Source organism: Herpailurus yagouaroundi, unplaced genomic scaffold (assembly GCF_014898765.1).
Source record: "Herpailurus yagouaroundi ecotype Mexico unplaced genomic scaffold, PumYag 166, whole genome shotgun sequence".
NCBI classification, from domain to species: domain Eukaryota; kingdom Metazoa; phylum Chordata; class Mammalia; order Carnivora; family Felidae; genus Herpailurus; species Herpailurus yagouaroundi.
The window spans coordinates 6,663,821-6,690,760 of record NW_024412407.1 but is presented as its reverse complement, the minus strand read 5'-3'; the positions used below and the strand labels follow the sequence as shown (position 1 = coordinate 6,690,760).

Sequence of the window (26,940 nt, the reverse complement as noted above, 5' to 3'; positions counted from 1 at the left end):
ATTTTATTTTATTTTATTTTATTTTATTTTATTTTATTTTATTTTATCTTACTTTATTTTTTATTTTATTTTATTTTTAATATAATTTGTTGTCAAGCTAGCTAATATGCAGTGTATACAGTGTGTTCATGGCTTCTGGAGTAGATTCCCATGTTTCATCACTTACACGCTACACCCAGTGCTCATCCCAACAAGTGCCTTCCTCAATGCCATCACCCATTCCCTGCCCCATTAAGCCTCAGTTTGTTCTCTGTAGTTAAGAGTCTCTTATTGTTTGTGGGAGCCATTCCTTTAAAATGCAACCCTCAGGAAGATGGCATTCCTATTTCCTAGTCTCTATGGGAGGGTAGGAGCCCAACATCAATGGGCATCTTGCTCCAAATTGCAAAACTACAACCTGTAAACTTACTTTTCCTTTGAGTAAGACCAGTCACCACACACAGGTAGCCCTACTGCGGCTCTTAAGAACTCTCCAGCCACTTGTTTTAGTAGAGTTGAGTTCAATCTCCTATTGCAATAGTCTTTTATTATTTTTTTATGTTTATTTATTTTTAAGAGAGAATGAGAGCAGGGGGAAGGGGAGAGAGAGAAGGAGACAGAGGATCTGAAGTGGGCCTCTGCGCTGACAGCAGCGAGCCTGATGCGGGGCCTGAACCCACAAACTGAGATCATGACCTGAGCCTAAGTCAGATGCTCAACTAGCAGCCACCCAGCTTCCCCTCCTATTGCAGTAGTCTTAAATAAAGTCTTTCTTTCCTGTTTAACTTTGCCTGGTGTAATTTCTCTTTGATAATGGAAAATTTTTTGTTCTGTGTTTATTGTTTCTTCTCAATTATAGTGGTGTTTCATTTCTTCCTCCTTGCTGACTGAGAAGTGCTTCTCACATGTCCTCTGATATCTAGAGATTCACCAATTTGGACTCAAAAGATTAGAATTTTGTGGAGTGAAGCTACTACTTTAAGTCATTGCAGAAGGTAGTGTGATTTGTATAATATGGAAAGGGTAGTACATCTATTTGAGGGAATCCTAACTGAGGTGCATTTATCTTATGGAAGTGGCACCAGAAAATAACAGACCTGTTCCCTTTCCTATTATTAAGAAAGGGGCATGAGAAAGATGCAATTAAAAAAAAAAAAAGAGTGGTTAAGAATATAATGCTCTCTCAAGGGACGCTAAATTTGGTTAAGGAGAAAAGCTAGAAGAAGTGAGAGGGGTTAGGGTTGCAAATGGAAAGGCTTCTGCAATGGTAGAGATAGTGTGGAGAGGTGTTAAAGTACAGGGAATGAAATATGTCTATTTAAGCTGGGAAGTAAGGTGCAATGAAATGAAAGATGGTTGGGAAAAAGGAAGGCAGTAGGGAGAGGGGAGTTAATTTGGAGTATATACCAGGGAAGGAAACTAATAGTCTGAGAAGCTTGGAAGAGGCATTGACCACTTGGATCATAAGGGAAATATCAAACAGTCATGTTACTGAAGGAAACTAGAAGATTTAGAAGGGATTTGACATATTGGTCTATCTCACCTGCATTTCCTCAACAACACACAAGCATAAACATAAGTTGAATGCAGTGTTATGGTAGCCACTTAAAGCCATCATAAAAGTTCTCCCTTATGGGCTAATGGAAGCTAAGAAGATGGGGTTCAGGCTTATCACCCTTAGTTTTTCTTTTTCTTCTTTTCTCTGACTTTTCTTAATGTCAACACTGCTCCCTAATTCCCTTTTTCTCAACTTCTTCCCCTATTTTTTCTTATGTAGGAGTGGGGTGGATGAGGGTGGATTCAGGATATGAGAGTGGAATGTGAGAAAGAAAAGAACACTACAATGATAAGTTGAAAGAGAAAAGTTTGCTCCTAAATGTGTATGCAAAACTCAGGCTAGGAATAGTATGTAAAAGTACTGTACGAAAAAAATTAAATGGAGTTAAGTGCACTTATGCCTTTAAAAGATGTGACAACATAGAAGAAAAACATGAAAGTCTTAAATTATCCTCAGGAAGGCCTAAGAGAAAACAATGCTTGAAGTGAAATCAGACAGATGAGCATTAGACATCAATAGGATCTTCCAGGACTGATGCTAGTAGAAAGAAAGCTATGAATGCTCTTTCCTGGAGGCTCTCAGCATTGGAGAGTTGCCCAATTGTCAAGACTTGGGTGGTGGGGGGGGACTTCTCTTCCAGGAGTCTTCCCACTAGATAGATTCTGCCTGGGCCAGGCTGGTCCTCCCAAGGGCCCTCACCATGGCCCCCTTCATTTCCTTGTTTCGAAAACTATAGATGATGGGGTTACACATGGGGGTGATGATGGTGTAGAGAAGGGAGAAAGGCTTGTCTTTGTCAGGGCCATGTGTGCTGCGAGGATTCATGTAAGAGAACATGGCTGAGGTATAGAAAAAGATGACCACAGTCAGATGGGAGGCACAAGTAGAGAAGGTCTTCCCCCGACCTGAGGAGGAGGTTCTGCCAAGGATGGAGGCCAGGATGCGGGCATAGGAGATAACAATGAGCACCATGGGGCTGAGCAGCACCACGATGGCATCGGCAAAGATCATTTTCAGGCTAAACTGGGGGTCTCCACAAGAGAGGGCAATCACTATGGGGGCCTCACAGAAGAAGTTTTCTATGTGGTTGTCTCTGCAGAAGGGATTCCGGAATGACATATACTCAAGAAAGATGCCATTGATCAGCCCAAAGAACCAGGCAGTACTCACCAGCCTCACACAGACATGCCGGCTCATGATCTGGGCGTAACTGAGTGGGTGGCAGATAGCAACGTAACGGTCATAGGCCATAAAAGCCAAGAGGATGCACTCGGCTACACCCACACAGAAGACCAGGTACATCTGGGTCAAGCAAGAGACAAAGGAGACAGTGTGGTTCTTGACCACTAGGTGGATTAGCATCTGTGGGATGGTGGTGGTGATGAAGCAGACATCCAGGAAGGACAGATGGCCAAGGAAGAAGTACATGGGGCTGTTGAGTCTGGGGTCTGTCCAGGTGATGAAGATGATGAGGCCATTCATGGCCATGGCAAGGCTGTAGAGGGCTAGGAAGAGGGCAAAGAGCAATGCCCGAGTGGAAGAGGAGCTCTGCTCAAAGCCCACGAGGATAAACTCTGTCACTGTGCTCCCATTCCTTAGGTCCACCATCTGCGGCCTGCTTGAGGAGGGAGGACAGGAAAAGCACAGGTGAGATAGTTGTAGGGGAATGCAAGGTACTCACTTGGGCCCAGAAACCCAGCTATAAAGGAATAACGAGCGGCGGTAAACATTTTAGAACTTTAGTAAAATATGTAAGTGGCCATGTTAATGGGGCAGTGAAGATATCAAGGTCACTATAGGCTGCATACATGGAATTGTAATATCAAAAATTGAGGAAGTGATGGTTATACTTTACTCTGGTTTGGTCAGGCCTCAAGTGAAGTACTGCATCTTATACAGGGCTCCAAATGTTGAAGGATTAGCCACTAACAAAAATGTATTCAAAGGTGCAAAACTCAGATAGTAGGGCTTGGAACCCAGGCTAACTGAGGAATGGTTTAAGAAATTGAGGAATGGAGTATTTGAAGGAAGACACGGTGGCTATTAGCTTATAGAAGATCATATTTAGGAAGCACTTGGGAAATGTTTAAAGACATATTTTTTCTAGAAGAAAAAAATGCTTAGTTTTAGTGTATATATTTAAAACGATAAATGATTGAAGTTTCAGAGAAAACAATAACATTCTAGCCTTTGGCATTGTCCCTTAGCTGATAATAATTTGGATACCTCTGGAAACAGCCATGCTTACCAGTCATCCATCCTCTTTCCAGACTCCTTCTCCTAGTGGTTGCCACTATTGCATCAAACACCCATGCTGTGCATGCTGGAGATGGGGCATACTTGTGAACTCTTTATTGCGTGCTTTCCTCATAGGAGACAGTTTCCCTACTGGGGTTGAAACTTAGGGCTCTGCACCATTGGGTGGAAAGTATGCAACCATCACTGTGAGACAAGGGAAGCTATGAGCAGGGCACAAATTCAGCCTTTTTGGAATGGACCTTCAGAAAATCTTGATCTGTCCCTTTGCTTCTGGGATAAGTCTTGTTCTTTTTCTATCATCAGAGAATGAGAATTCAGAAACTCATGTTCTTTTCTCATTATTGTAAATTTTAGGAAGTCATTATGTTCATATTAAATCTCTCTTGTACTTTTCATCTTGTCTTTGAGTTAGGATATCAGATCCCTTCCACTTTCAGATGCTTATAGTTCGTTAGTATATTCCTTTTTAACCTTAAGTTCTGCCAACTACTCTTCATTTTCTTTTCTCCCACTCCTTTTTCTATACACTCTCACTCTACCCCCTGTGTTAGTCTTTTGCTCTCCCTTTTCCACTTCTACTTCTCACTCTTTCTTCCCCCTCTCCCTTTCTCATATTTGGTGTGGGTGTTTGCCATTTAGCTACCTCTGGGTGGACTCCCTTCTCTTCTCCATATCTTTATTTTTTTCTCCATGTCTTTAAATATCTCCAGTTGCCTATCTTAATTTTAGAAGAGATGTACCCAATTACTGCCACTCCTTTTAGCTTTGTATTCTCGGTAGGTGATTTCCTGATAGGTCAGGCAGTGGGCCATTCCCATCATCTGTACTTTGGAATGCCCCTCTAGAACTTGTACCTAGATATTCTCCTCTTCAGGCCCCAGAAAAGGCAGGGAGGGTCAGAGAGCAATGTTTAATCCAAGATATGGCTTGGAATCACGGACCCAGTGGACATATTGGGGCTGAGGTCAGAATCTGGGCAAGAGAAGTCAGTGAGCTATGCTCCAGACAAGCCTGGGACTTGTCCAAGAAGAAACTGAAGTTCAACCTAAGAAAGCACTAGGATCTATAGGAGTATAAATTCTTATTTGTGGTTCACAGTCCCAGAAAGAATACTCTGTGATACCTGGCATCTAGTGCCCTGTTAACAACCAGGGTTAACGAACGAATCAAGCATTGGTATAAATAAACAGGATAATAATTTGAAAATCATATCCCACCTCATTCTGTTGCTTGGCTGGTGGTGAAGTTTGTCACTGAATCACTGCAGCAAATAATAGAGAAAATCTCATTGTATTTGAAGAACTGGTCCAGGGAGGATGGTCTGACCTGATGGGCCACTCTGGAAGAGAAGTTGTGGTAAAGACCTTGTTAGTTCTTTGATATCCACACCATAGGTGATATTTACTTAAATAAGAATACTAAGTTATGTGTGTACTGCACTTCAACTGTCACATATTCCATTTGTTAATAACCCTATTTGCTCCGATTTTTTCATAGTGTATGTTTTGACCTTCTCAGGATTTTTTAAAAAATGTGTATTTATTTATGTTGAGAGAGGAAGAGGGGAAAGAGGCAGAGAGAGAGAGAGAGAGAGAGAGAGAGAGAGAGAGAGAGGGAGAATCCTGAGCAGGCTCCTAGCTCAGTGCAGAGCCCAAAACAGGGCTTGATCTCATGAACCTGGGGTCATGACCTGAGCCGAAATCAAGAGCTGGATGATTAACTAAGCCACCCAGACACCCTGCTTCTCAGGATTTTTAATTTTGTCTCAGTGCTAGCTGAATCTTTGCACTTTGACTTGAAAAATCACATGCTCTCTTAATTGTTACTTAAAGAAATACCAGCAAGAAAATAAGAAAACATTCATTCTCCTTTAGCTGCTGATAATCTCATATTATTCTAAAACATGTCCTTGAAGTTATTTCTGACCAAAGAATTTTCTGAGACTGGTTATAAGAAATTGTTGCTATGTGCTGTAAACCTAACCTTGAACTTCTAAAATATCATTTTTATTGGTGACCTTAATTATGGCCATGGTAATATTTAAACTGATAACTCTGTTTTAAGAAAGGCACATATACTTGTGAGAATGCTTTGTTAAACTAGAAGAGGATCATGGAATTTTCTTATGCCAAGTGTACAGATATAAGATACATAACCACCGGTGATGCCTTGAATTTCTTGTTTAAAGAGTCAAGGGTCTGTAATCTCATTTAAATTAATAGTAGTTTATAAAATAGTCCACACATGTCACGACATTTGAACTCTGACTTAGTATTATAGTTTAATGATATAATTTAATCTCATTGAAGACCCTCTGTTAAGTTATGATGGACAATGTAGTTGAACATCATTTGGCAGGGAGAAAGGAATAGGGAATACATTATCAACTGTGGGTCTAGAGTGGCTTCAGAATTGATTAACTTACTGTTCTGATTCATTTTAGAACCCATCTGCAAGCAAAATAGAACTGTTCAAAAGTTCTAAGAGCCTCTCAATAGAGCAGTGATTTGTGTTGGAGGAGTAGCCAATATGAAGGTGTAGGTAGGACTGTTTTAATATTTTACACCCTATAGTTAACCATAGACTTAATGGTTACAATGCTAGATACTATCATGAGTAGGGTAGGGCAGGGATTAATTTCTTCCATATTCCTGATATTTCCTTCCACATGGGTGAAATTGTGATAGCATAACACTCCTGACCTTTCTCTTCTTCATTTACACCATACCATAGGGGGTGGCTTACTGGATTGGTGACTTTAGAAGGAGAAATGGAGCATGTGTTGTCTATCCCTTTCCTCTCACCTTCCCCTTGGGAATGAATGGCCTTCTCCAGGGTAGCCTCTAACCCTGTTTGGGGAGACTCTGTGGTTGTACAGTCTTGCCAATACAGAGGAAATTTTATCTGTCTGACTCTGTGCTTCTGGATTAGGAAGTCCAAATGCTCAAATGTCTGCTTTGTTATTAATAAAAATGATGTTTTAGCTTCCATCTCAGACTTGTCTTATTTCTCAGATGATTCAGACTCAGTTGGGAAGAGCAGTGTTATTTAATGAACCCCTCAAAGTCCCTAATGATTATTGTTAGTAATATAATCACATATATGGAAATAAAATTTAAACCAGGAAATGTGATACAGCCTTGGTTATAACGAAAAGAAACTGTGAGTCACGATGATGTCTGGGAAGATCCTGAGAGAGCAGAGTTGTGCTGATACACATATGTTGAATGCTCAAAGTATAGTGCTGGTGAGTTAAGGGAGAGAAGTCTACATTCCATGACCACAGGAGCACAATGAACAAAGTGTGCTATTGTAGACTAGACTGGTGGGAAAATGTCTCATTATAATGTAAGATTTTGATTCATGTCATATTTACTGAAGAGAATCTGGACACTATTGAATACATTCAACAGTTAGCCACAATGCTCCTGTTGCTTTCCTAGCATGCTATGACCACAGGAAAGAAAATATAATACAATACAGCACTGTATTGTTTATTCTGTAGAGTATGTTTGTTTTAAGAATGAGATTAGTTCACTTAAGTTGTAAACAAATTCACCAGCCCTGTTTAAATCATGTAGATTCTCAGAAAGCCTCAGCCTCTGTGAGGCTTGGCTATTCTCTTTCAGGTCTGCTGTAAATAAAATGTGCCTCTAGTAATTTCAAATCTTAAATAGCTTGAAACCTGGTTTATCTTCTGCATACCCTAATCCCTTGCTTTTTGGATTAAATACATAATTTCATGACCAAGCAACAGAAACATTGTGGCTAACTGTTGAATGTATTCAATAGTGTCCTGATTCTCTTCAGTAAATATGACAGGAATCAAAATCTTACATTATAATGAGACATTTTCCCACCACTCTAGTCTACACCCAAAAAGCGTTATTTTTCTGAGCAGAAAAATTTTATGATAGATATATTTATCAAGGAGTTCATGGAGCTCTGGGGAATCAGTAGGTATATTTCAGAGTGTCCGTGCATCTCTGAAATGTTGTAGGAAAATGTGTGCACGAGATCATTTTTCTTGGAGAGTTCATAGCTTAATCAACGTGTCAAAGGCAACTGGAAACCACAAAGGGTAAAAAACTTGTCATTTAGAGATTTGAAGTCACTAAGTTCCCATAGACTTCTCTTCTTTAGACTGAAAATCAAAGTATTCTTTCATCTTGCTGAATTGTTTGTTTCCTCAAAAATATCTCTATGGAGTGTGACTGAGACATGGTTGAGCACCCACCTCTACCACTGGTAGCCTCTTGAGATCATAGTTATTCCCAAGAGGTCTCAAAGAAGTTGTCCAGGAAAACAGTTTATTACTAGCTTGGGCTTTGGCTCCCAATCCGTATGTTAGAGGGCTCCTAGCTCTCATGTTTGAGGAGGACCACATGGTAAGCTTTCTTTGCCTGGGCCACTCAGTGTCCTAAGGCCTACAGTGCTGAAAGTAGTGAGAAGTCTCCTTGTTTCTATCCTCCAGACCTATATTCCCATCTTGCTATCATAATTAAAAGAAGAATAAACAGGCCTAAGAACAGGGTTGGGATGGGGAGGAGGGTACAATAAGATGAATAATTAAATAGCATATTTATGATATAAGTTCAGAAAATGAAATTCTAAATCACCATGGAGGCAGTATTTCTGGCCATATGAACAACCAGGTCTTATCTAGAGACAGTATCAATGTTTGTTTTTTTGTTATTGTTGTTGTTTTGTTTGTTTGTATTTGGAGAAGTAGGAGGAGGTAGCAGAATTAAAAAAAGAAAGGAGCTTCAATGCCCTTGAGGAAGTTCATCCTGGGAAAAACCTCTATGATGACCAGTGGTTTTCCATTTCCTTCGAGGTTAGGACAAGCAGAAATGGTAGCTAGATGAACTTTCTGTCCCACAAGGGCTTTTAAACAATGATATTACTGGTTAAGGGGTATAGTTTCTTGCTCTGTAGGTTTTTTGAGAATATTTCACTGAAAGTTCTAGTATGTCAGGTCTGTTTTAGACTGGTCCAGTACGAAGGCAAAGGACAGACACCAGCCTACATAATTATCAGTGCCCCCAGGAGGATCCATGGCTCCTCCTCCTATCCTTCCTCCTCAGTTAATTGTATTATTTGAACCCTAAGTAACCTAAATCAGAAACCACAAAGTCACCTTTCACTCTTGTCTTTCTAACCTTCATATTATATTAAGTGCCAATATTCTTTATCTTCTCCTACTCTCCTACAGACACCCTAAAGTCCAGCTACAACTCACATCCCCCACAATACCATAGGCCTCCAAGTCTCTGTGTATGCGATTCCCTCTTTCTGGAATTCATTCTTCAGACATTTTCTCTATTTGGCAAAATCTTGCTTTTATAAGACATCAAGTCCTGCATCCATAGTGAAGCCTTCAATTACTCTTGCCCAGGTCAGCCCATCTGAAGTGGCACTCACTCCTACATCTGCTAGGGGAAACACACATCACATGCTACAACATCTTCCATCTATTACAAGCTCCTTAATCATAGGGATTTTACATCTTTATCTCCTGGAAACTGCCTAGCACATAGCTATATTTGCTGAAAAATAGAATAAATGAACATCTGAGTTCCAACTTTCTGCATTATTTAATGTTGCCAGTGGCATCAACTTTATTTTTTTTAATTTTTTTAAAATTATTTTTTTAACGTTTATTTATTTTTTGAGAGAGAGGGAGCTGTCAGCACAGAACCCGATGCAGGGTTCGAACCCACAAGCCATGAGATCATGACCTGAGCCGAAGTTGGACTAAGCCACCAGGCGCCCCCGGTGGCATCAACTTGGGAAATAAATTCCTTTAAATCCATTTTTTTTAAGTCTGTAAAATACATAATTGTATGGTTGTTCTGAAGATTAAGAGGAGATTTATTAATTCAATAAAAAATGTGTGTGTATGTATATATATGGAAATCCCATAGAACAGTATTTGCAGTAGGGAAAGTGCTCCACAAAACTAATGTTTCCTTTTCTAGGTCACTGGATAACTAAAAAATATTGAGACATTTACATTTTTAAATGTCAGTAATCCTCAAACTGCCTTGAAGCCTCTTAAAAACTGAATCCACAAATTAAAAATGTATTTCTAAGCATTACGTTCTGGCAAAGCATGCAGTACAGTTGGGGGTAGAGATATTTTTACAAATGAACTATAATATGATATGGTTAAGAGCTCTAATAGGGCTTTAATAAAATATTGCAGAATCTCAGGGCACCCGGATGGCTCAGTTGGTTAAGCATCCAACTTTGGCTCAGGTCATGGTCTCATGGTTTGTGGGTTTGAGCCCCATGTCAGGCCCTGTGCTGACAGCTCAGAGCCTGGAACTTGCTTGGGATTCTGTGTCTCCCTGTCTCTCTGCCCCTCCCCTACTTGCACTCTGTCTCTGTCTCTCCCTCTCAAAAATAACATTTAAAAAAAAATTAAAAAAATACTGCAGGATCTCAACAGTAGTAAAATAATGAAATGCTCAAGGGAAAAGTGTATAATAAGAAAAGTGTAATAAGAAAAGGCTCAGGAAAAAATATCTGCTAATGATGGACAGATTCAGAGGCTGTTCTTGGAAAAGGGCATTTTTATAAAAGAAAAAATGGCCAATCTAGGTGGGAACATGGATTAAGTCCAGAAAATCTTCAGTTTAGATATAAATTGAAATTATACATAAACTTTGAGGAAGACTCTAAGAGGCAAAAAGTGGCCCTAAAAAAGATGTTCTTTTAGTAAATTGAATTATTAGTAGATATGTGATTATTGTGATATAAAGGATAGATCCAGTGATGAAAACCAGTTTCTCCTCAATATTTATTAAGGAAAATAGAAATTCCTGTACCCAGTTTGACAATGAATGGGTAGATTGGAGGCATCAACTTCCATAATGGCTGATACTCAATAATTTTGAAATTAAATATATAAAATAAAACATTTAACTAATTGGGGCTTATTTGAGAATTGAGTGGAGATTTTCACTGCTTCTCAAGGCTAAGAACTGAGAGACAGGCTGAAAAACTCTCATAATTAAATAAGACTAGATAAACAGGCAGCCTTCAGGAAGAAGGTAAAGGCATCCACTCTCCTGATTCCAGACCAGAGAATGTACAGTTCACCCTAAAGTGAATAATCAATTTCTCTTTGTTAACTAAGAATGAGATTTTAAAAAACAAAAGAAGGACCATTGATCATTTAAAAATACAGGCATGATGAAAATCTCTAGAAAGCTATAAGGGCCCTTGAATTAACTCTGCTAAAAGAGAAGGGCAACCAGTATCTACAGAGCTCCTTGTTAGTGAGAGTGGGGTCATCCATAACCAGCGATCAGGAAAAATGTACAAGTTGCAGACCTATCTGTGAAGGAAGAGAACCAAGTATTTTGTATCTAGCTGGATTGTATCTCACATCAGAATTATTAGAAAGACAGGGGTGCCTGGGTGGCTCAGTTGGTGAAGTGTCTGACTCTTGATTTCAGATTAGGTCATGATCCAAGGGTTGTGGTTGTGGGATTGGGCCCCATGTCAGGCTCTGAGCTGAGTGTGGAGCCTGCTTAAGATTCTCTCTCTCTCTCTCTCTCTCTCTCTCTCTCTCTCTCTCTCTCTCTGTGTGTGTGTGTGTGTGTGTGTGTGTGTGTCTCTTCCTCTGCCCCTCTCCCTTGCTTTCTAAAATACAATACAATACAATACAATACAATACAATACAATACAATACAATAAAATAAAATAAAAGAGAAGAGAAGATAAAATTTTAGAAAGATAGTAACCTACAGTGAGACTCTTCACCAGGAGCCAAAAAAAGTGAAACTAGAAAGACCTTGTAAGACAAAAGCTGTCACCCATCAGGCCTTATTCTGAGACCTATTGCAGTAGCCCCATCATTAGAAAGACAGTCCAGGCCTTTACCAAATCCTTACATTGTCAGAAAAAAATAATTGTTTTTCCTTCTGATTTTATGCATTATTCAGAATGCCCTGTAATTGTGGTATTTTTAAAGATTTAAAAAAGCTTTGGACCCTCATGAGTTTTGCTAACACATCCACATGAACTTTGAGGAATTTAAGAATAAATTGGAAGACGACAGGTTGTGCCATGTGGTACCTAACAAAGTTTTATAGACAAAAGCATATGGAACCATGGTTGAAAAGATATTTGGAGGACAGATGTAAATGATTTTTAAGGAAAGACGACCCATCTCAATGTCTTCCTAAATCACTTCAGAAGTGTTTCTATAGATCTACCATTTCCCCTCTTTTCTATTTTAAGCTCATTCCCATCTCCATTTTCTTAAGTGAGATGGACACGGAGTAGTCTCTTTGCTCCTCCATGTGCATTTTCAATAATTGGCTTGCAAGAAAGATTTATCCAATTGAGTTAAATTGTAGAAATGTTCTAAAATCTCTCATTGTGTCTCTCTTAGTCTTCTGCCTTCTTTTTGCTTCAGCTACCTCTTTGCTCCTGGATTCACTTCAATCTCTCCATATCTCTCTGAAACTGAGGCCCCCGAAGTACCTGCAGTCCCCTGATGATGACCTGGCCAGGGCCAAATATTATAAATGTGCCAATGCTGGGCATGCCAGATGCCTATTATGGGCTAGATTCCTGTGATGTCCAAAAGGTAAATGTAGGTCACACACTCTCCCAGAAGACCTTATTGATCTGCACTAGTGGGAGATACCATAAATAATGGAAATACCAAAAATAACATCAGTTTCATCATAGCTCAAGTTCTAACTCCGTATTTTGCTTCCCTCCTTCTCGTAAGACATGATCATCCATTGTGCTTATCCATTCTCTATCTGAGCCCTAATGTGAACTTCCTATTCCATTAGAAGCTATAATGAAACCAGACTAGACTTGTTGCTCCTCTCCCTTGTCAGTCACTTTCAGTATGGAACGTTAAAGAGTAAAACAACCAAAAAAGCAAAGGGAAAAAGAGAGAAAATGATATGCAAAGGTATTCATAATGATATTCCTCTGAATGTTGATGGCCTGTGTATATGTCCAGAGAGGGATGAGTAAGAAATTGAAGAGGAGAACTTAGTAATCAAGAATTACTCAACATCAGCAGATTGGATAACTTCAGCTGTTCTGTGGCATTAGTTAATCTGAGCTATTTTACTATTTAAAATGCCTGAAAAAAACTGGAGTGACTCTAAATGGCTTAGAGAAGAAAGAGAGAAAAAATTAGAGGTAATGAGAGATGGGGAGGAGGGATGTGTACCAATAGAATAGAAGAATATAAAGCTGAAGCACAGAAAGATTCCTGGACTGAGAAATGGATGATTTTAAAAGGTGAATAGTAACATATTTAGAGATTCAAAAACTACATCTATAACCTGATCTTATCACTTTATAGGGAAGCAAAGAGGCTAATGGGGTAAAGTACAGGGACTTTGGAGGCAAGCATACCTGAAATTCAGCCTTGGCATTGTCACTTACTATAATGTGGAGTTGGCTAGCTGAGTCACAAGTTTTTTCTCCTATAAAATAAGGATTAACTAAAATAATGTACAGTTAATGGGTGGCACAGATTAGATAATAAATAAAAATTAGCTGTGATCTCTGTTTCCTCTTCATCTCCTTGTGGTTTCACTTCACATGTGGAAGGAATATTGTAAAGATCTGTCCAGTTTCCCACTTGCAGAAACTCAGATAAAGGGAAGGATCTCATCCATCCTAATGGTTCCTACTTCTCCCTGTCAGGAGGGACTTTCCATATAACTAAGTTTTTTTCCCCCTAATATATTTTAGTCCCATTTTCTCTTAATCTTCTCCCAGAAACATTGCAAAAAATATCAACCCCAAGCTCTGTATCACAATCTCTAGGAAAGGATCATCATTGAGTCACTTCTCAGCCTCTCTTTCTCCAGGTAACAATAAAGAAAAATGCCAGATAAATAGAAAACACTGACATGCACAAGCATAAAGAGGAAGACTGAAAAAGGAAAGGATAAAAAGTAATCCTCTGGGAGGATACTAGGATATCCTAGGATATCTCTGGTATAGCAGAGAGATCTTACCCACACCAAACAAAAAAGGAGGAAAAATGTTAAAGCCAAAGAAAGAATTAGAGAGACTGAAATAGAGAAGAGTGAAATAGGAAAGAATGTGCACATGTGACAAGATGGTGTATGTGTGGAAAAGTGATGAATAGATGGACATTTAGGGGAGGGATAAAGAAGCACATCAAGAGACAGAGAACTAAGAACCCAAATCTCAGCACACACACAGAGAGAGAGAGAGAGAGAGAGAGAGAGAGAGAGAGAGAGAGAGAGAAAGCCAAAGCCAAAGGCAAATGTGGAAAAAGAGACTGAGAGACTGACCAGGCAAGCTAGGCATGGCTCCCTGGTCATGTGGAATCAGAACTAAATAGCCAGGTACTTGGATTCTGTTTCCTTAAGTTCTAGGAGTACAAGATTGACCTTCTGGATTGTCTTTCTCTCTGCAGCAATTAGAGACTGGTCTTTGCAAACCAGACTGGCCCCACCAGAAACATCCAAGCCATAAGCCCCTCAGTCAGAGCCATGAGGGCTGGTGGGCAGACTCTGAGAGCCTGGTGGGGACTCAGAGGGAGATCCCAAGAAAAGAGTAGCTGGAGAGAATTAGAAAAGTGGAGACAGAGCTAGGCATCTAGAAAGCGACAAATAGACAAGGTGGAGGTTAATGGAGTGTCCTCTCCTTCATGGCCACTGTGTGAAGAGCCTGGTGTGATCTGAACACAGGTGGTCACTGAGGGAGTCAGGGGGTATTCATCTCTGATAGATGCCAACCAAGTCAGGCTCAACTTTCATTGCGGAAGTGAGTACATTTACTGACCTTCTCCATGGGCTTTGGTACATGAGGGTAATGACATTGGCTCTGCTAATCTCAGCCCCAGAAGAGGGATCCACAGGCATAGAGTGAGGGTACCGTGAATTTTGCTGCAAACCAGCTGCTTGTTTATAGGACAGGGAGTATGACATCCTTCTGTGAATGCACATGTGCAAGGTGTGCATGCATGCACATATGCACATAGATGTGAGCTTCTAACTGGTTACTGCTGGGAGCCAACTGTAATAAGGCCAACTATCTCTTCCTGAAGTGTTACCATTCTAAATGGATCCCCAGGGATAGTCTCAAACCAGTCCAATCCAAGACTCCCTCGTGAGGCTATGTCCATGGCAGGTGGCCTAGAAAGTCTAGACTAGTCTCAGGTTTTCCCAGAGAAGTTCTGGTCCATTTACCAGGTAACTTGATAGATAAGGGGCCTAGCAAATATCATTATCCCTGTGTTTTCAGCTTTAAATCTGGGAGCCCTTTAACTCTTGCCTACCAATTTTATTTTGCATTAATTTTCTAGTTAGGGTTTCTGATGACTTGTGCCCCCAATTAAATATTCACTTTCATATGATTACACTACATTCAGCACAACAACAAACACTGGCTGAGTACCCACTCTGCTCTAGTTACCTTGTTAAATGCTGCCAATAGGGTGCTAAACAAACAGCCACAAGCTCTCCTTGATAACATGCCTCCCTTCTAACTGCCATCCTCTACCTCTTCATTATCACACTTCCATTCTTCAAATCTGGAATGACCTTCTTTTTAGCTTTTTTTTTTTTATTTTAGAGAGAGAGAGAGAGAGAGTGCTCGCACACAAATTGGGGAGGGGGCAGAGGGAGAGATAGAGAGTCTTAAGCAGGCTTCATGCTCAGTATGGAGCCCAACACAGGGCTTGATCCCATGACCCTGGAATCATGACTTGAGCTGAAATCAAGGGTTGGACGCTCAACCAAGTCACCCAGGCGCCCCTGGAATAACTTCTTCCCCCTGATCTACCCACTGTTCTTCCCAAACCCTGCCTGCCTAGTACTGAATTAGATTCAGCATAACTCAAAGAACTTCAGTCATCCTCATATCCCCTCAATCCTCTAATGCTCTTCTTTCTACCCCTGGAGAGCCTGGAGTCCTATAAAGTTAAAGTTTATGATGCTTGCGTCCTGACTCATTCTAAATGTGTGGGATGGCTTTTTGTCTCCATTCACCACCAACCAAGTGGTCTCCAGGTCTAGGTCTTACAAGATCTAATATAATTGGGGCATTTGGGAAACATAATTCAGTTTGGAGGAAGACACGATTTTCAAGCATAAGTCACAAAAGCTAAGCTTCAGGATATTGACCTTTGCAGTACAAGATGTCTGACATTGTTCAGACACCAATTCAAAAACTCCTAAAAAAAAAAAAAAAAAAAGCCAACTTGTCAAGTTCTTTATAGCTATTTCCTTAAAAAAAATTTTTTTAACGTTTATTTATTATTGAAAGGCAGAGAGAGAGGGTGAGCAGGGGAGGGGCAGAGAGAGAGGGAGACACAGAATCTGAATCAGGCTCCAGGCTCTGAGCTGTCAGCACAGAGCCTGACGTGGGGCTTGAACCCACAAACCGCGAGATCATGACCTGAGCTGAAGGCGGACGCTTAACCGACTGAGCCACCCAGGCGCCCCTATAGCTATTTCTATACCATTAATTGATATTGTAAGAAGGAACCTTATTGGTGTCCTCACTTCCCTATAACCTCTGGTTCACAACATTTTAAAGACAGAATTCCAACCCAAACATGATATGCAATTCAAATTTGGGTGAAAAAATAATTGTAGTTGACTCTGGAACAACATAGGGGTTAGGGGCACCACCCCATGTGTGGTCAAAAATCTGTATAAAACTGGGGCGCCTGGGTGGCGCAGTCGGTTGAGCGTCCGACTTCAGCCAGGTCACGATCTCGCGGTCCGTGAGTTCGAGCCCCGCGTCAGGCTCTGGGCTGATGGCTCAGAGCCTGGAGCCTGTTTCCGATTCTGTGTCTCCCTCTCTCTGCCCCTCCCCCGTTCATGCTCTGTCTCTCTCTGTCACAAAAATAAATAAATGTTGAAAAAAAAATTAAAAAAAAATCTGTATAAAACTTTAATTCCTCCAAAAACTTAACAACTAATAGCCTACTATTGACTGGAAGCCTTATGAATAACATCTACAATTGATTAAGACACATTTTGTATGTTATATGTATTATATGTTGTATTCACACAATAAAGTAAGCTAAAGAAAATGTAAAAATGAAAATCGTTTTAGGAAGAGGAAATACACTTACAGTAATGTACCATAAAAAATCCATGTGTAAGTGGACTTGCACAGTTCGGGCCCCTGGTGTTCAAGGGTCACTTGTAAATCAAAAAAAGAGATGTCCAAAAGTGGTATAATTTCAAAAGCCATTAGGGCAAAGAGTTGTTAACTCTATTGATGCTATGTGAGGTAAGTCTGCATATATTTCCATTTATTTAGATTTTATCTAATGACATTCCATAAATTTATATGCATCTTTCCATGATGGATTACCCTTTTTCATTAGAGTTATTCCTATATATTTTATATTTTGGATAGTATTTAAAATCATATCTTAAAATTTTAATTTTCTAATTTGTTGGTATATAGAAATGCAATTCAGTTTTTGTACATTGATTTTGTATCCAGTAACTGTGTTAAATTATATCAATTTTAATATATTATTTATGCATTCTTTTAGTTTTTCTGTGAAGACAATCATATATCATTGTAAATGAAGGCAATTTTGCCTTTTCATTTCTAGTTCTTATATCAATTACCTATTTCCCTTGTTTTATTGTACTTTCTAGGATCTTCAATATAATCTTGAATAAAAGTAGGAATAATGGTTACCTAGGCCTCTTTATGATCTGAAGGTAATTTTAATGTTTCACTGTTAGAGGAGGATGTTTGCTGTTCAGTTTGGTGTATAATCACTTTAATAGCTTAAGGAAGTTCATTTCTATTCCTGGTCTGCTGAGAAGTATTGTTTTTTAAGTTATAAACAGGTATAAATGCAAAATAGATGCATTTCCTGCATCTACTGAGATAATCATGAGGTATTTACTTGTCTGTTAACGTAGTGATTTACATAATTCATTTTCTGATGTGAAATCAACTCTGAATTACTGGAATAAACCCAATTTTGTTCATTATATAAGGTATTATATTTTTAATACATTGTAGGAGACAGTTTTATTTGAGAATTTTGCCAACTATGTTTGAGAGTGAGATTAGCTTATTTTGTCTTCATCAAGTTTTGTTATCAAAGTTATCATTTAAAAACTTGACGTGCACGCCAGTCAGAGTGGCTAAAATGAAAACTCAGGAGACTATAGATGCTGGCGAGGATGTGGAGAAACGGGAACCCTCTTGCACTGTTGGTGGGAATGCAAACTGGTGCAGCCGCTCTGGAAAACATTGTGGAGGTTCCTCAAAAAATTAAAAATAGACCTACCCTATGACCCAGCAGTAGCACTGCTAGGAATTTACCCAAGGGATACAGGAGTACTGATGCATAGGGGCACTTGTACCCCCATGTTTATAGCAGCACTTTCAACAAGACCGAAATTATGGAAAGAGCCTAAATGTCCATCAACTGATGAATGGATAAAGAAATTGTGGTTTATATACACAATGGAATAGTATGTGGCAATGAGAAAGAATACTATGTAGCAACATGGATGGAAATGGAGAGTGTTACGCTAAGTGAAATAAGCCATACAGAGAAAGACAGATACCATATGTTTTCACTCTTATGTGGATCCTGAGAAACTTAACAGAAGACCATGGGGGAGGGGAAGGAAAAAAAAAAAAAAAGAGGTTAGAGTGGGAGAGAGCCAAAACATAAGAGACTCTTAAAAACTGAGAACAAACTGAGGGTTGATGGGGGGTGGGAAGGAGGGGAGGGTGGGTGATGGGCACTGAGGAGGGCACCTGTTGGGATGAGCACTGGGTGTTGTATGGAAACCAGTTTGACAATAAATTTCATATTAAAAAAAATAAAAAGTTGAGGTGTTTTCCTCTTTTTCCAGTTATATAAAATTAGATTAACTTTCATTGATTGATAGTATTTGCTTTAAAATCCTATGTCTGGTTCTTTATTTATAGAAATATTATAGAAATACATTTTTTAATTTTAAATTCCAGGGTAGTTAACATACAGTTTTATATTAGTTTCAGTTGTACCATATACTGATGGTACCATTATAGTATCATATAGTGATACATCACCCAGTGCTCATTATGAGAAGTGCACTCCTTAATCCCCATTGCCTATTTTACCCATCCCTCCCCACCTCCCCTCTGGTAACCATTAGTTTGTTCTCTATAGCTAAGAGTCTGTTTCTTGATCTGCCTCTCCTTTTTTTTTTTTTTTTTTTAAATCTTTGCTCATTTTTTTGTTTCTTAAATTCCACCTATGGGTGAAATCATATGGTATTTGTCTTTCTCTGACTGACTCACTTATTTCACTTAGCATTAACCTCTCTAGCTCCATCCATATTGTTCCAAGTGGCAAGGTTTCATTCTTTTATGGCAGAATAATATTCTACTGTGTACATATCACATCTTCTTTATCCATTCATCTATTGATGGACACTTGGGATGCTCCCATAATTTGGCTATTGTAAATAATGCTACTATAAACATGTATTATCCCTACATATATCCTCCCTACAATGCATTATCCCTATGAATTAGTGTTTTTGTACTTTTTTGAGTAAATACCCAGTAGTGAGATTACTGGATTGTAGGGTAGTTCTCTTTTTTAACTTTTTGGGGAAACTCCAAACTGTCTTCCAGAATGGCTGCAGTTTGCATTCCCACCAACAGTGCAAGAGAGTTTCTTTTTCTCCACATCCTTGCCAATACCTGCAGTTTCTTGTGTTTTTTATGTTACCCATTCTGACAGGTGTGGGGTGGTATCTCATTGTAGTTTTGATTTGCATTTCCCTGATGATGAGTGATGTTGAACATCTTTTCATGTGTCTGTTGCCCGTCTGGATGTCTTCCTTGGAAAAAATGTTTATTCATATGTTCTGTCCATTTTTAATTGGATTATTCATTTTGGGGTTGTTGAGTTTTATAAGTTCTTTGTACATTTTGTTACTAACCCTTTATTGGTTATGTCATTTGCATATATCTGCTTCCATTCCGTAGGGTGCCTTTTAGTTTTGTCAATTGTTTCCTTCACTGTGCAGAAGCTTTTTATTTTGATGTAATCCAAATAGTTTATTTTTGCTTTTATTTCCCTTGCCTCAGAAAACATATCTGGAAAAATGTTTTTATAGCTGATGTCAGAGAAATGACTCTGCTCTCTTCATAATTTTTATGGTTTCAGCTCTCACATTTAGATCTTTAATCCATTTTGAATTTATTTTTGTGTATGGTGAGAAAAAGTGGCCCAGTTTCATTCTTTTGCATGTAGCTGTCCAGTTTTCCCAACACCATTTGTTGAAGAGCTTTTTCCCCCATTGGATATTCGTTCCTACTTTGTCAAAGATTAGTTGCCCATATAATTATGGGTTTATTTCTAGATTTTCTATCTGTTCTATTGATCTATGTCTCCAGTTTTGTGCCAGTTCCAGTGTTTTGATTATTACTGCTTTGTAGTGGAACTTGAAGTCTAGAATTGTGATACCTCCAGATTTGCTTTTTTTTTTTCAAGATTGCTTTGGCTATTCAGGATCTCTTGTGGTTCCATATACATTTTATGATTTTTTTGCTCTAGTTCTGTGAAAAATGCTGTTGGTATTTTGATAGGGATTGCATTAAATGTGTTGATTGCTTTGGGTAGTATGCACATTTTAACAATATTTTTTCTTCCAATCCATGAGCATGAGCATGGAAAGTCTTTCCATTTCTTTATGTCATCTTCAATTTTGTGGAAATAATCTTAAACTACTGATTTACTGTATGATTACAAATGTGTGCATGTTTTCTATTTCTTCCTTAGTCATTTCTGGAAAATAGTATCTTTTCTAGAACTTTTCTATTTATTGAAGCAGATTTAATGTCATAAATTTTTCCATAGTATTATAGTAGAATTTTAAAAACTTGTGTTAGTTTTCAATTGCTATGTAGCATATTACCACAAATTCAAGGACTTAAGGTAACACAATTTTATTATCTTACAATTTCCTTGGGTCAGGAGTCTGGGTATGGTTAGCTGGGTATTCTGCTCAGGGTTGCACCAGGCTGAAATTAAGGAGCCACCAGGTTGTGATTTCATCTGAGGCTTAGGGTCCTCTCCCAAGCTCACTGTTTGTCAGCAAAATCCATTCCTTTGCAGTTGTACTACTGAGGTACCTATCTCCTTGCTGGTGTCAGTCAGACAGTGCTATAAACTCCTAGAGGCTGCCCATAGTTCCTTGCCACATGGCCACCATAGGCAGTTCACAATGTGGGTGTATGTTCTTTTCCAGCTAGCTGGAGTGTTATCTTTCTTAGACTTACAGCCCTTCTTTAGCCTGCCATAATGCAGTTTTATGTAAAATAAATTTTATATTTTGACTTTCATTGTTAAGAAGACAGCTGTCAATCTAATTGTGGTTCTTTTGAAGGGAATCTGTCTTTTTATTCAGGTAGCTGTTAAGTTTTTCTCTTTGCCTCTCATTTGCAGAAGTTCTAATGGTGTGCTCATGTGTGTATTTCTTTTTATAAATAATGTATTTTTGATGTATTTAGGACCTCTTTAATCTGTAGATTGACGTCTTTTCCAGTTTTGGAAAAATTTCAGCTATTTTCTCTTCAAATATGTATTTGCTCTATCTATTCTTTTTTTCATCTTCTTTATGACATATCACTCACTTTACTAATCCTTTTATTGGTTGTTTCTAAACATGCTTAAATGCAGATTGAATGTTCCTGGATGTCAGCCCCCAAATTCTTCACTGCTTTTTTAGTGCTTTAGTGCCTTCAAGTGGATAGTTTAAAATATATGTCCAGCTTTTGCTGTTTTTAGTGAGACAGTTGGTCCAAATTACATGGTCCACCAATATCAGAAACAGAAGGCCTCTTATAATTCATTCTGCAAAGTCTGCAGTTATGTGCCCCTTTAATTCTTAGTATTGTTTAAGTCTGTTTATTTTTGATCAGTCATGCCACAGTTATGAAATTAATTTATTCTATCAATTTAATCAATCTTTAGATTTGTTTGAATTAATTATATGATACATTTTTATTCCTTCTATGTTCCTTGCATAATCTATTATTCTGTGATTAAGTTGGTAGCTTAATTTATTACTTTTTAACACTTATTTTTTTTCCTAATAGAAGGAAGCATTGCTCTAGGTACATCCCACAAAATTGTAAATAGTTTCATTACAAGTTTTGGATTTGTAAAATTGTCTAATTTTTATTATAATCAATTCTTTTGTTGAAAGCTGGACATGAGGTATTGGGTAAAAGGAACTGAGGCAAATAGGCCTTTAGTGGGAAGTTTTATGTTAGGCATTAGGCAGTGTTTAATGTTTGCTGTAGTTGTGGTGTCAGAGGTTAAAATTTCCTCTAGTGTCCTCGTTTTTGTCTCATTTGCTGTTTTTTTTTGTTTCCCCAGAGACTCCTTCATAAATAAGGTCTGAGGATTCAGCTCTTTCAGCTGTACTCCTTGAAATTCTCCAGCCTTACTGATGTGGTAGCAAGGTACAGGGGAGTGGAAGAATTCCATAGTCTTATGATTAGGTCTCAGTCTCCTAGTGAGCCCTTGTCCCTGGGCTGTAACCTTCATAGGTCCCTCTCAGTTTTCCTTTTTTTTCTTGGATCCTCCCCCAGATTTGTTAGGTTCTCACAAAATAGTTTTCCTTGAGGGCAGACTGTTAGGGAGAACAGTGCTCTCTGGGTTTATTTCAAAATGCTAACTTTTCCCTTCCTCTTGCTGAAGCACAGGGGGTTTATTTCCTGATGTTCATCATGAGAAACCGATGGGGCTGCTGGAAGTAAAACTCATGAAACTATGAGAGCTCCTCTAAGGGCAGGACCTCAGTAGTTTTTATCTCTGAAGCTAGCCTATGCTCAGTCTCTAGTAATAGTTCATTTTCCTTTAATGTTCTGGCCAGGCTCAAGATGCGGCTTCTACTCCCAGAAAGCTGTAACTTTCTGTGTTCCCTTGTCTCCAAGTTTTTGGGGTGGCGGTTTTTCCTGTGACTTCAATTCTCTGATAGATCTAAGAAGTCTTGCTGACTTTGTTTGTTTACCCTTTTTTATTGGTGAGTGTGGGAGCAGCAACTTCCAAGCTTTTTATTCTTTCCACGTTGAACTAGACTTATACCTCATTCTTTGGTATGTAGGTTAATTAGAGTTGTGTTTCTTAATTTCTAACCATATGGGCTTCCTTCTAGTTACCTTTTTGATACTGATTTCTAACTTAACTGTATCATGGTCAGAGAACTTGATCTGTATGATTCCATATCTAAAATGTTTTGAGATATGCTTTATTGACTAGTATATGGCCTATTTTGAAAAAAAATTCAATTCACGGTTGCTAATATGTGCCCGGTACTTGTTAGTCAGTGTTCTGGGAGGAAATGGTTGGCATACTTAAATAGGACTAATGAGGGGGCTTACCAGGATGTGAACAGGATTAGGGGAATCGGAAAGGGATGTTGAAGCATCCCAGGCTCTCAAGAGCAGAAAGCAGGTACCACCTTATGGGGACAGGAAAGGGAGATTTTGGAGAAGGACACCTGACAGTAATTCTGGGACATCAGGGAAGAAGCAGAAGAATAAAGAGCCTCACTCACTAACTCTCCTGCCTTCCTCTATCCTGCTAAGTAACTCTTATTAGTTGAGCCCAACAGGATGTAGAAGGCATCAAAACCCATTGAGGCAGCAAACAAAGGTCTGTCTGCCAGGACACAGATCAGAGGGAGAAGGTATGTATTTAGTTCTATAGGGGAAAAGAAAATATCCATCATACATAAAAGGAAGAGTGGATCCTTTATATGAGAGGAGCATATGGGTGGGGGAAATATACACATTGATGAAAGAGGGAGATTGATAAGGTGAATGAGAAAAATGTTGACGTTCTAGAAAGTATTCCTATTAGAGGGCACATGGTTTTCACGGGTTGCACTGAATGGCATTTGCAGGAATCATAATGCAAATGAGCAAAGACAATGAATGATAGGATTGAGCTAGGCAAGAATGTGAGATTGGTGGGAACAAGAGAAAGATCACTGATGGATGGATGAAGTTTGAATGGAAGTAACAGAGGAAACGGGCAGAATTTAAGTAGGAGTCCATGCTAGTGGCAGGCAGAAGGATGTGATTGAGTAGGAAAAGTCTTATAATTTGAGATAAGTAGAGGAGTAAGGGTAGACTCAGATAGGGATAAACACAGAGGTTTTAGAGCAGGTTTTATCACATCTACTTATATAGATTGTTGCCGTGGCAGTGCCAGCAGAAATCCTGCCCATGGTAAACCAGAAGTGTCTTTGTAGACAAAATTCTGCGTCCTAAATTCTTGGTTTCCTCCTGCCTCTTTTTTTTCCCATATCAATTCCTCTCATCATCTTCCTCATTCTGTCCTTTTAATACTTTATCTCCTGACCAGGGTTACTCAACCTCAGCATTATTGATTTCTTGGGTTGCATAATTCTTTATTATGGGGGTTGGTCTGTGTATTGTAGGATGTTCAGCAGCATCCCCGACCCCTACATACTAGGTGCCAGTTGCACACACCCTCCTCCTGTTATGACAACCAAAAAATGTCTTCAGATATTGCCAAATACCTCCTGGGGGAAGTAATCATCCCTGCTGAGAACTCCTGCTCTGGACTTTAGGTAACTGAATACGGGCAGGGAAGAAAGAGATAGAGGTGTGAGCAGAGTCTTGGAAATGTAGTGTATTATAAGTAAAACAAGAGAGAGGAAGAAATCTCCAAGAACAAAAGGGAAATATTTAAATTGCACAACATGCGTCCAGGCAGGGAACAAAATTTTTCCAGCGAAAGTGAACAAATACACAAAAAACTTAAAGTGCTCTTTTTATATTCTTATAAAATGCAGATGTCACTGGAAGCTTCCTTGACCCTACAAGATTTCATTCTATAGCTCCCACTCCCAGTTTACAATCTGGGGATGTGGATGCACCCCTCAGACTTCCTGTTCTTGCTTCTGCCCTCCCACCTTCCCATTAAGAATTCACATGTATTTGGCATATAGCTCCTCCTCTTGTTTCCTTGGAGGAGTAATACAATCCTATTCATCAGTTCTTACTTTTTCTGGGAACTTTCTTGGAGAATTTTGTAGCCACCATATAGGGATAATATTACATACCCCTTAACACATTTCTCCCATCCATTGCTTTTTCCCAAACTTATATACATCCCTTTGTTTCCCACATGGCTCTCAGTCTGTTCTTTTCCCAAAGCTGGGGCTCCTGCTAATTGCCTTTGCCCTAGAAAGAAATGCTCCAAAGAATGGAATGGTCATCCTCTTACTGTCTTTCTCTTGAAGAGCTTACTACCTTTCCCCCAAATTTGGAATAAACTTTTCCATTTCATTTTACTTGCCCCTCCAATCATGAACATGTATCAGTAAGAGAAATTTGGAAAGATCAATCTATACTGGAAGTGAAATCAGACAGATGAGCATTAGACATCAACAGGATCTTCCAGGACTGATGCTAGTAGAAAGAAAGCTATGAATGCTCTTTCCTGGAGGCTCTCAGCATTGGAGAGTTGCCCAATTGTCAAGACTTGGGTGGTGGGGGGGGACTTCTCTTCCAGGAGTCTTCCCACTAGATAGATTCTGCCTGGGCCAGGCTGGTCCTCCCAAGGGCCCTCACCATGGCCCCCTTCATTTCCTTGTTTCGAAAACTATAGATGATGGGGTTACACATGGGGGTGATGATGGTGTAGAGAAGGGAGAAAGGCTTGTCTTTGTCAGGGCCATGTGTGCTGCGAGGATTCATGTAAGAGAACATGGCTGAGGTATAGAAAAAGATGACCACAGTCAGATGGGAGGCACAAGTAGAGAAGGTCTTCCCCCGACCTGAGGAAGAGGTTCTGCCAAGGATGGAGGCCAGGATGCGGGCGTAGGAGATAACAATGAGCACCATGGGGCTCAGCAGCACCACAATAGCATCGGCAAAGATCATTTTCAGGCTAAACTGGGGGTCTCCACAAGAGAGGGCAATCACTATGGGGGCCTCACAGAAGAAGTTTTCTATGTGGTTGTCTCTACAGAATGGACCACGAAATGTCATATAATCAAGCAGAATGCCATTGATCAGCCCAAAGAACCAGGCAGTACTCACCAGCTTTACACAGACCTGCCGGCTCATGATCTGTGCATAGCTGAGTGGGTGGCAGATAGCAACGTAACGGTCATAGGCCATAAAAGCCAAGAGGATGCACTCGGCCACACCTACACCAAAAACCAGATACATCTGGGTCAAGCAGGAGGCAAAGGAGACAGTGTGGTTCTTGACCACCAGGTGGATTAGCATCTGTGGGATGGTGGTGGTGATGAAACAGACATCCAGGAAGGACAGATGGCCAAGGAAGAAGTACATGGGGCTGTTGAGCCTGGGGTCTGTCCAGGTGATGAAGATGATGAGGCCATTCATGGTCATGGCAAGGCTGTAGAGGGCTAGGAAGAGGGCAAAGAGCAATGCCCGAGTGGAAGAGGAGCTCTGTTCGAAGCCCACGAGGATAAACTCTGTCACTGTGCTCCCATTCCTTAGGTCCACCATCTGCGGCCTGCTTGAGGAGGGAAGACAGGAAAAGCACAGGTGAGACAGCTATGTGTGGATGGTACCTAGTTGTATAAAAACAGACAAAGGGGACAAAGGAATGAAAAAGACGGAAATTTTAGTACATTCTATGTGAGTCAATATTGTCATGGGCACTAAAAATGCTAGTGCTATTGTAGGCTGTAATAGTGGAACCATATTATGAACCAAGGGAGATTCTGTTGTACCTTGTGTGAATCAGGCTGCATCTGAAAATATCGTATCCAGTTCTTGGACCTCTATTTTAAATGGTTATCCACTGGGACTACCCATATCCATGGGGCTATGTTCATGAGACAAACAAGACGGTGAAAGATCTGGGAACCACGTGACAAAGCTTTGAAGGAAACTTTAAAGAAGACTCAAGAAATCTGAGACATCCATTTAAATATTAATGGGATCTCCATCTAGAGGAGTGAATTTTCTTTTTTTTTTTTTTTAAATATTTTATTTTTTTTTCTTTTCTTTTTTTTTTAATATATGAAATTTATTGTCAAATTGGTTTCCATACAACACCCAATGCTCATCCCAAAAGGTGCCCTCCTCAATACACATCACCCACCCTCTCC

General features: G+C 39.5%; 2 protein-coding genes across 3 annotated transcripts in view; both read right to left on the bottom strand.

Moving 5' to 3' along the window:
• The window catches only part of LOC121038656 (olfactory receptor 10AD1-like), a 44,731-nt gene that overhangs the window by 9,497 nt on the left and 8,294 nt on the right, over positions 1–26,940 (bottom strand). The window contains exons 2-3 of one of the 2 annotated variants that reach the window (XM_040488315.1): positions 5,014–5,135; positions 649–3,152 (exon numbers count right to left, since the gene is read on the bottom strand). In XM_040488315.1, coding sequence (XP_040344249.1) covers positions 2,189–3,152; positions 5,014–5,018 — 969 coding nt within the window. In that variant the 5' untranslated portion in view covers positions 5,019–5,135 and the 3' untranslated portion in view covers positions 649–2,188. Of the gene's footprint in view, positions 1–648; positions 3,153–5,013; positions 5,136–26,940 lie in introns of those variants that run through there. The other variant, XR_005794433.1, reaches the window with a different exon arrangement.
• Positions 24,785–26,755, bottom strand: LOC121038657 (olfactory receptor 10AD1-like). The gene has a single exon (XM_040488316.1). The coding sequence runs from the start codon at positions 26,330–26,332 to the stop codon at positions 25,376–25,378; it is 957 nt and encodes a 318-aa protein (XP_040344250.1). The 5' UTR covers positions 26,333–26,755; the 3' UTR covers positions 24,785–25,375.

What these genes read in the sequence shown, in the direction of transcription:
- LOC121038657 (XM_040488316.1), bottom strand. Translation starts at nt 26,332, where the DNA reads ATGGTGGACCTAAGGAATGGGAGCACAGTGACAGAGTTTATCCTCGTG.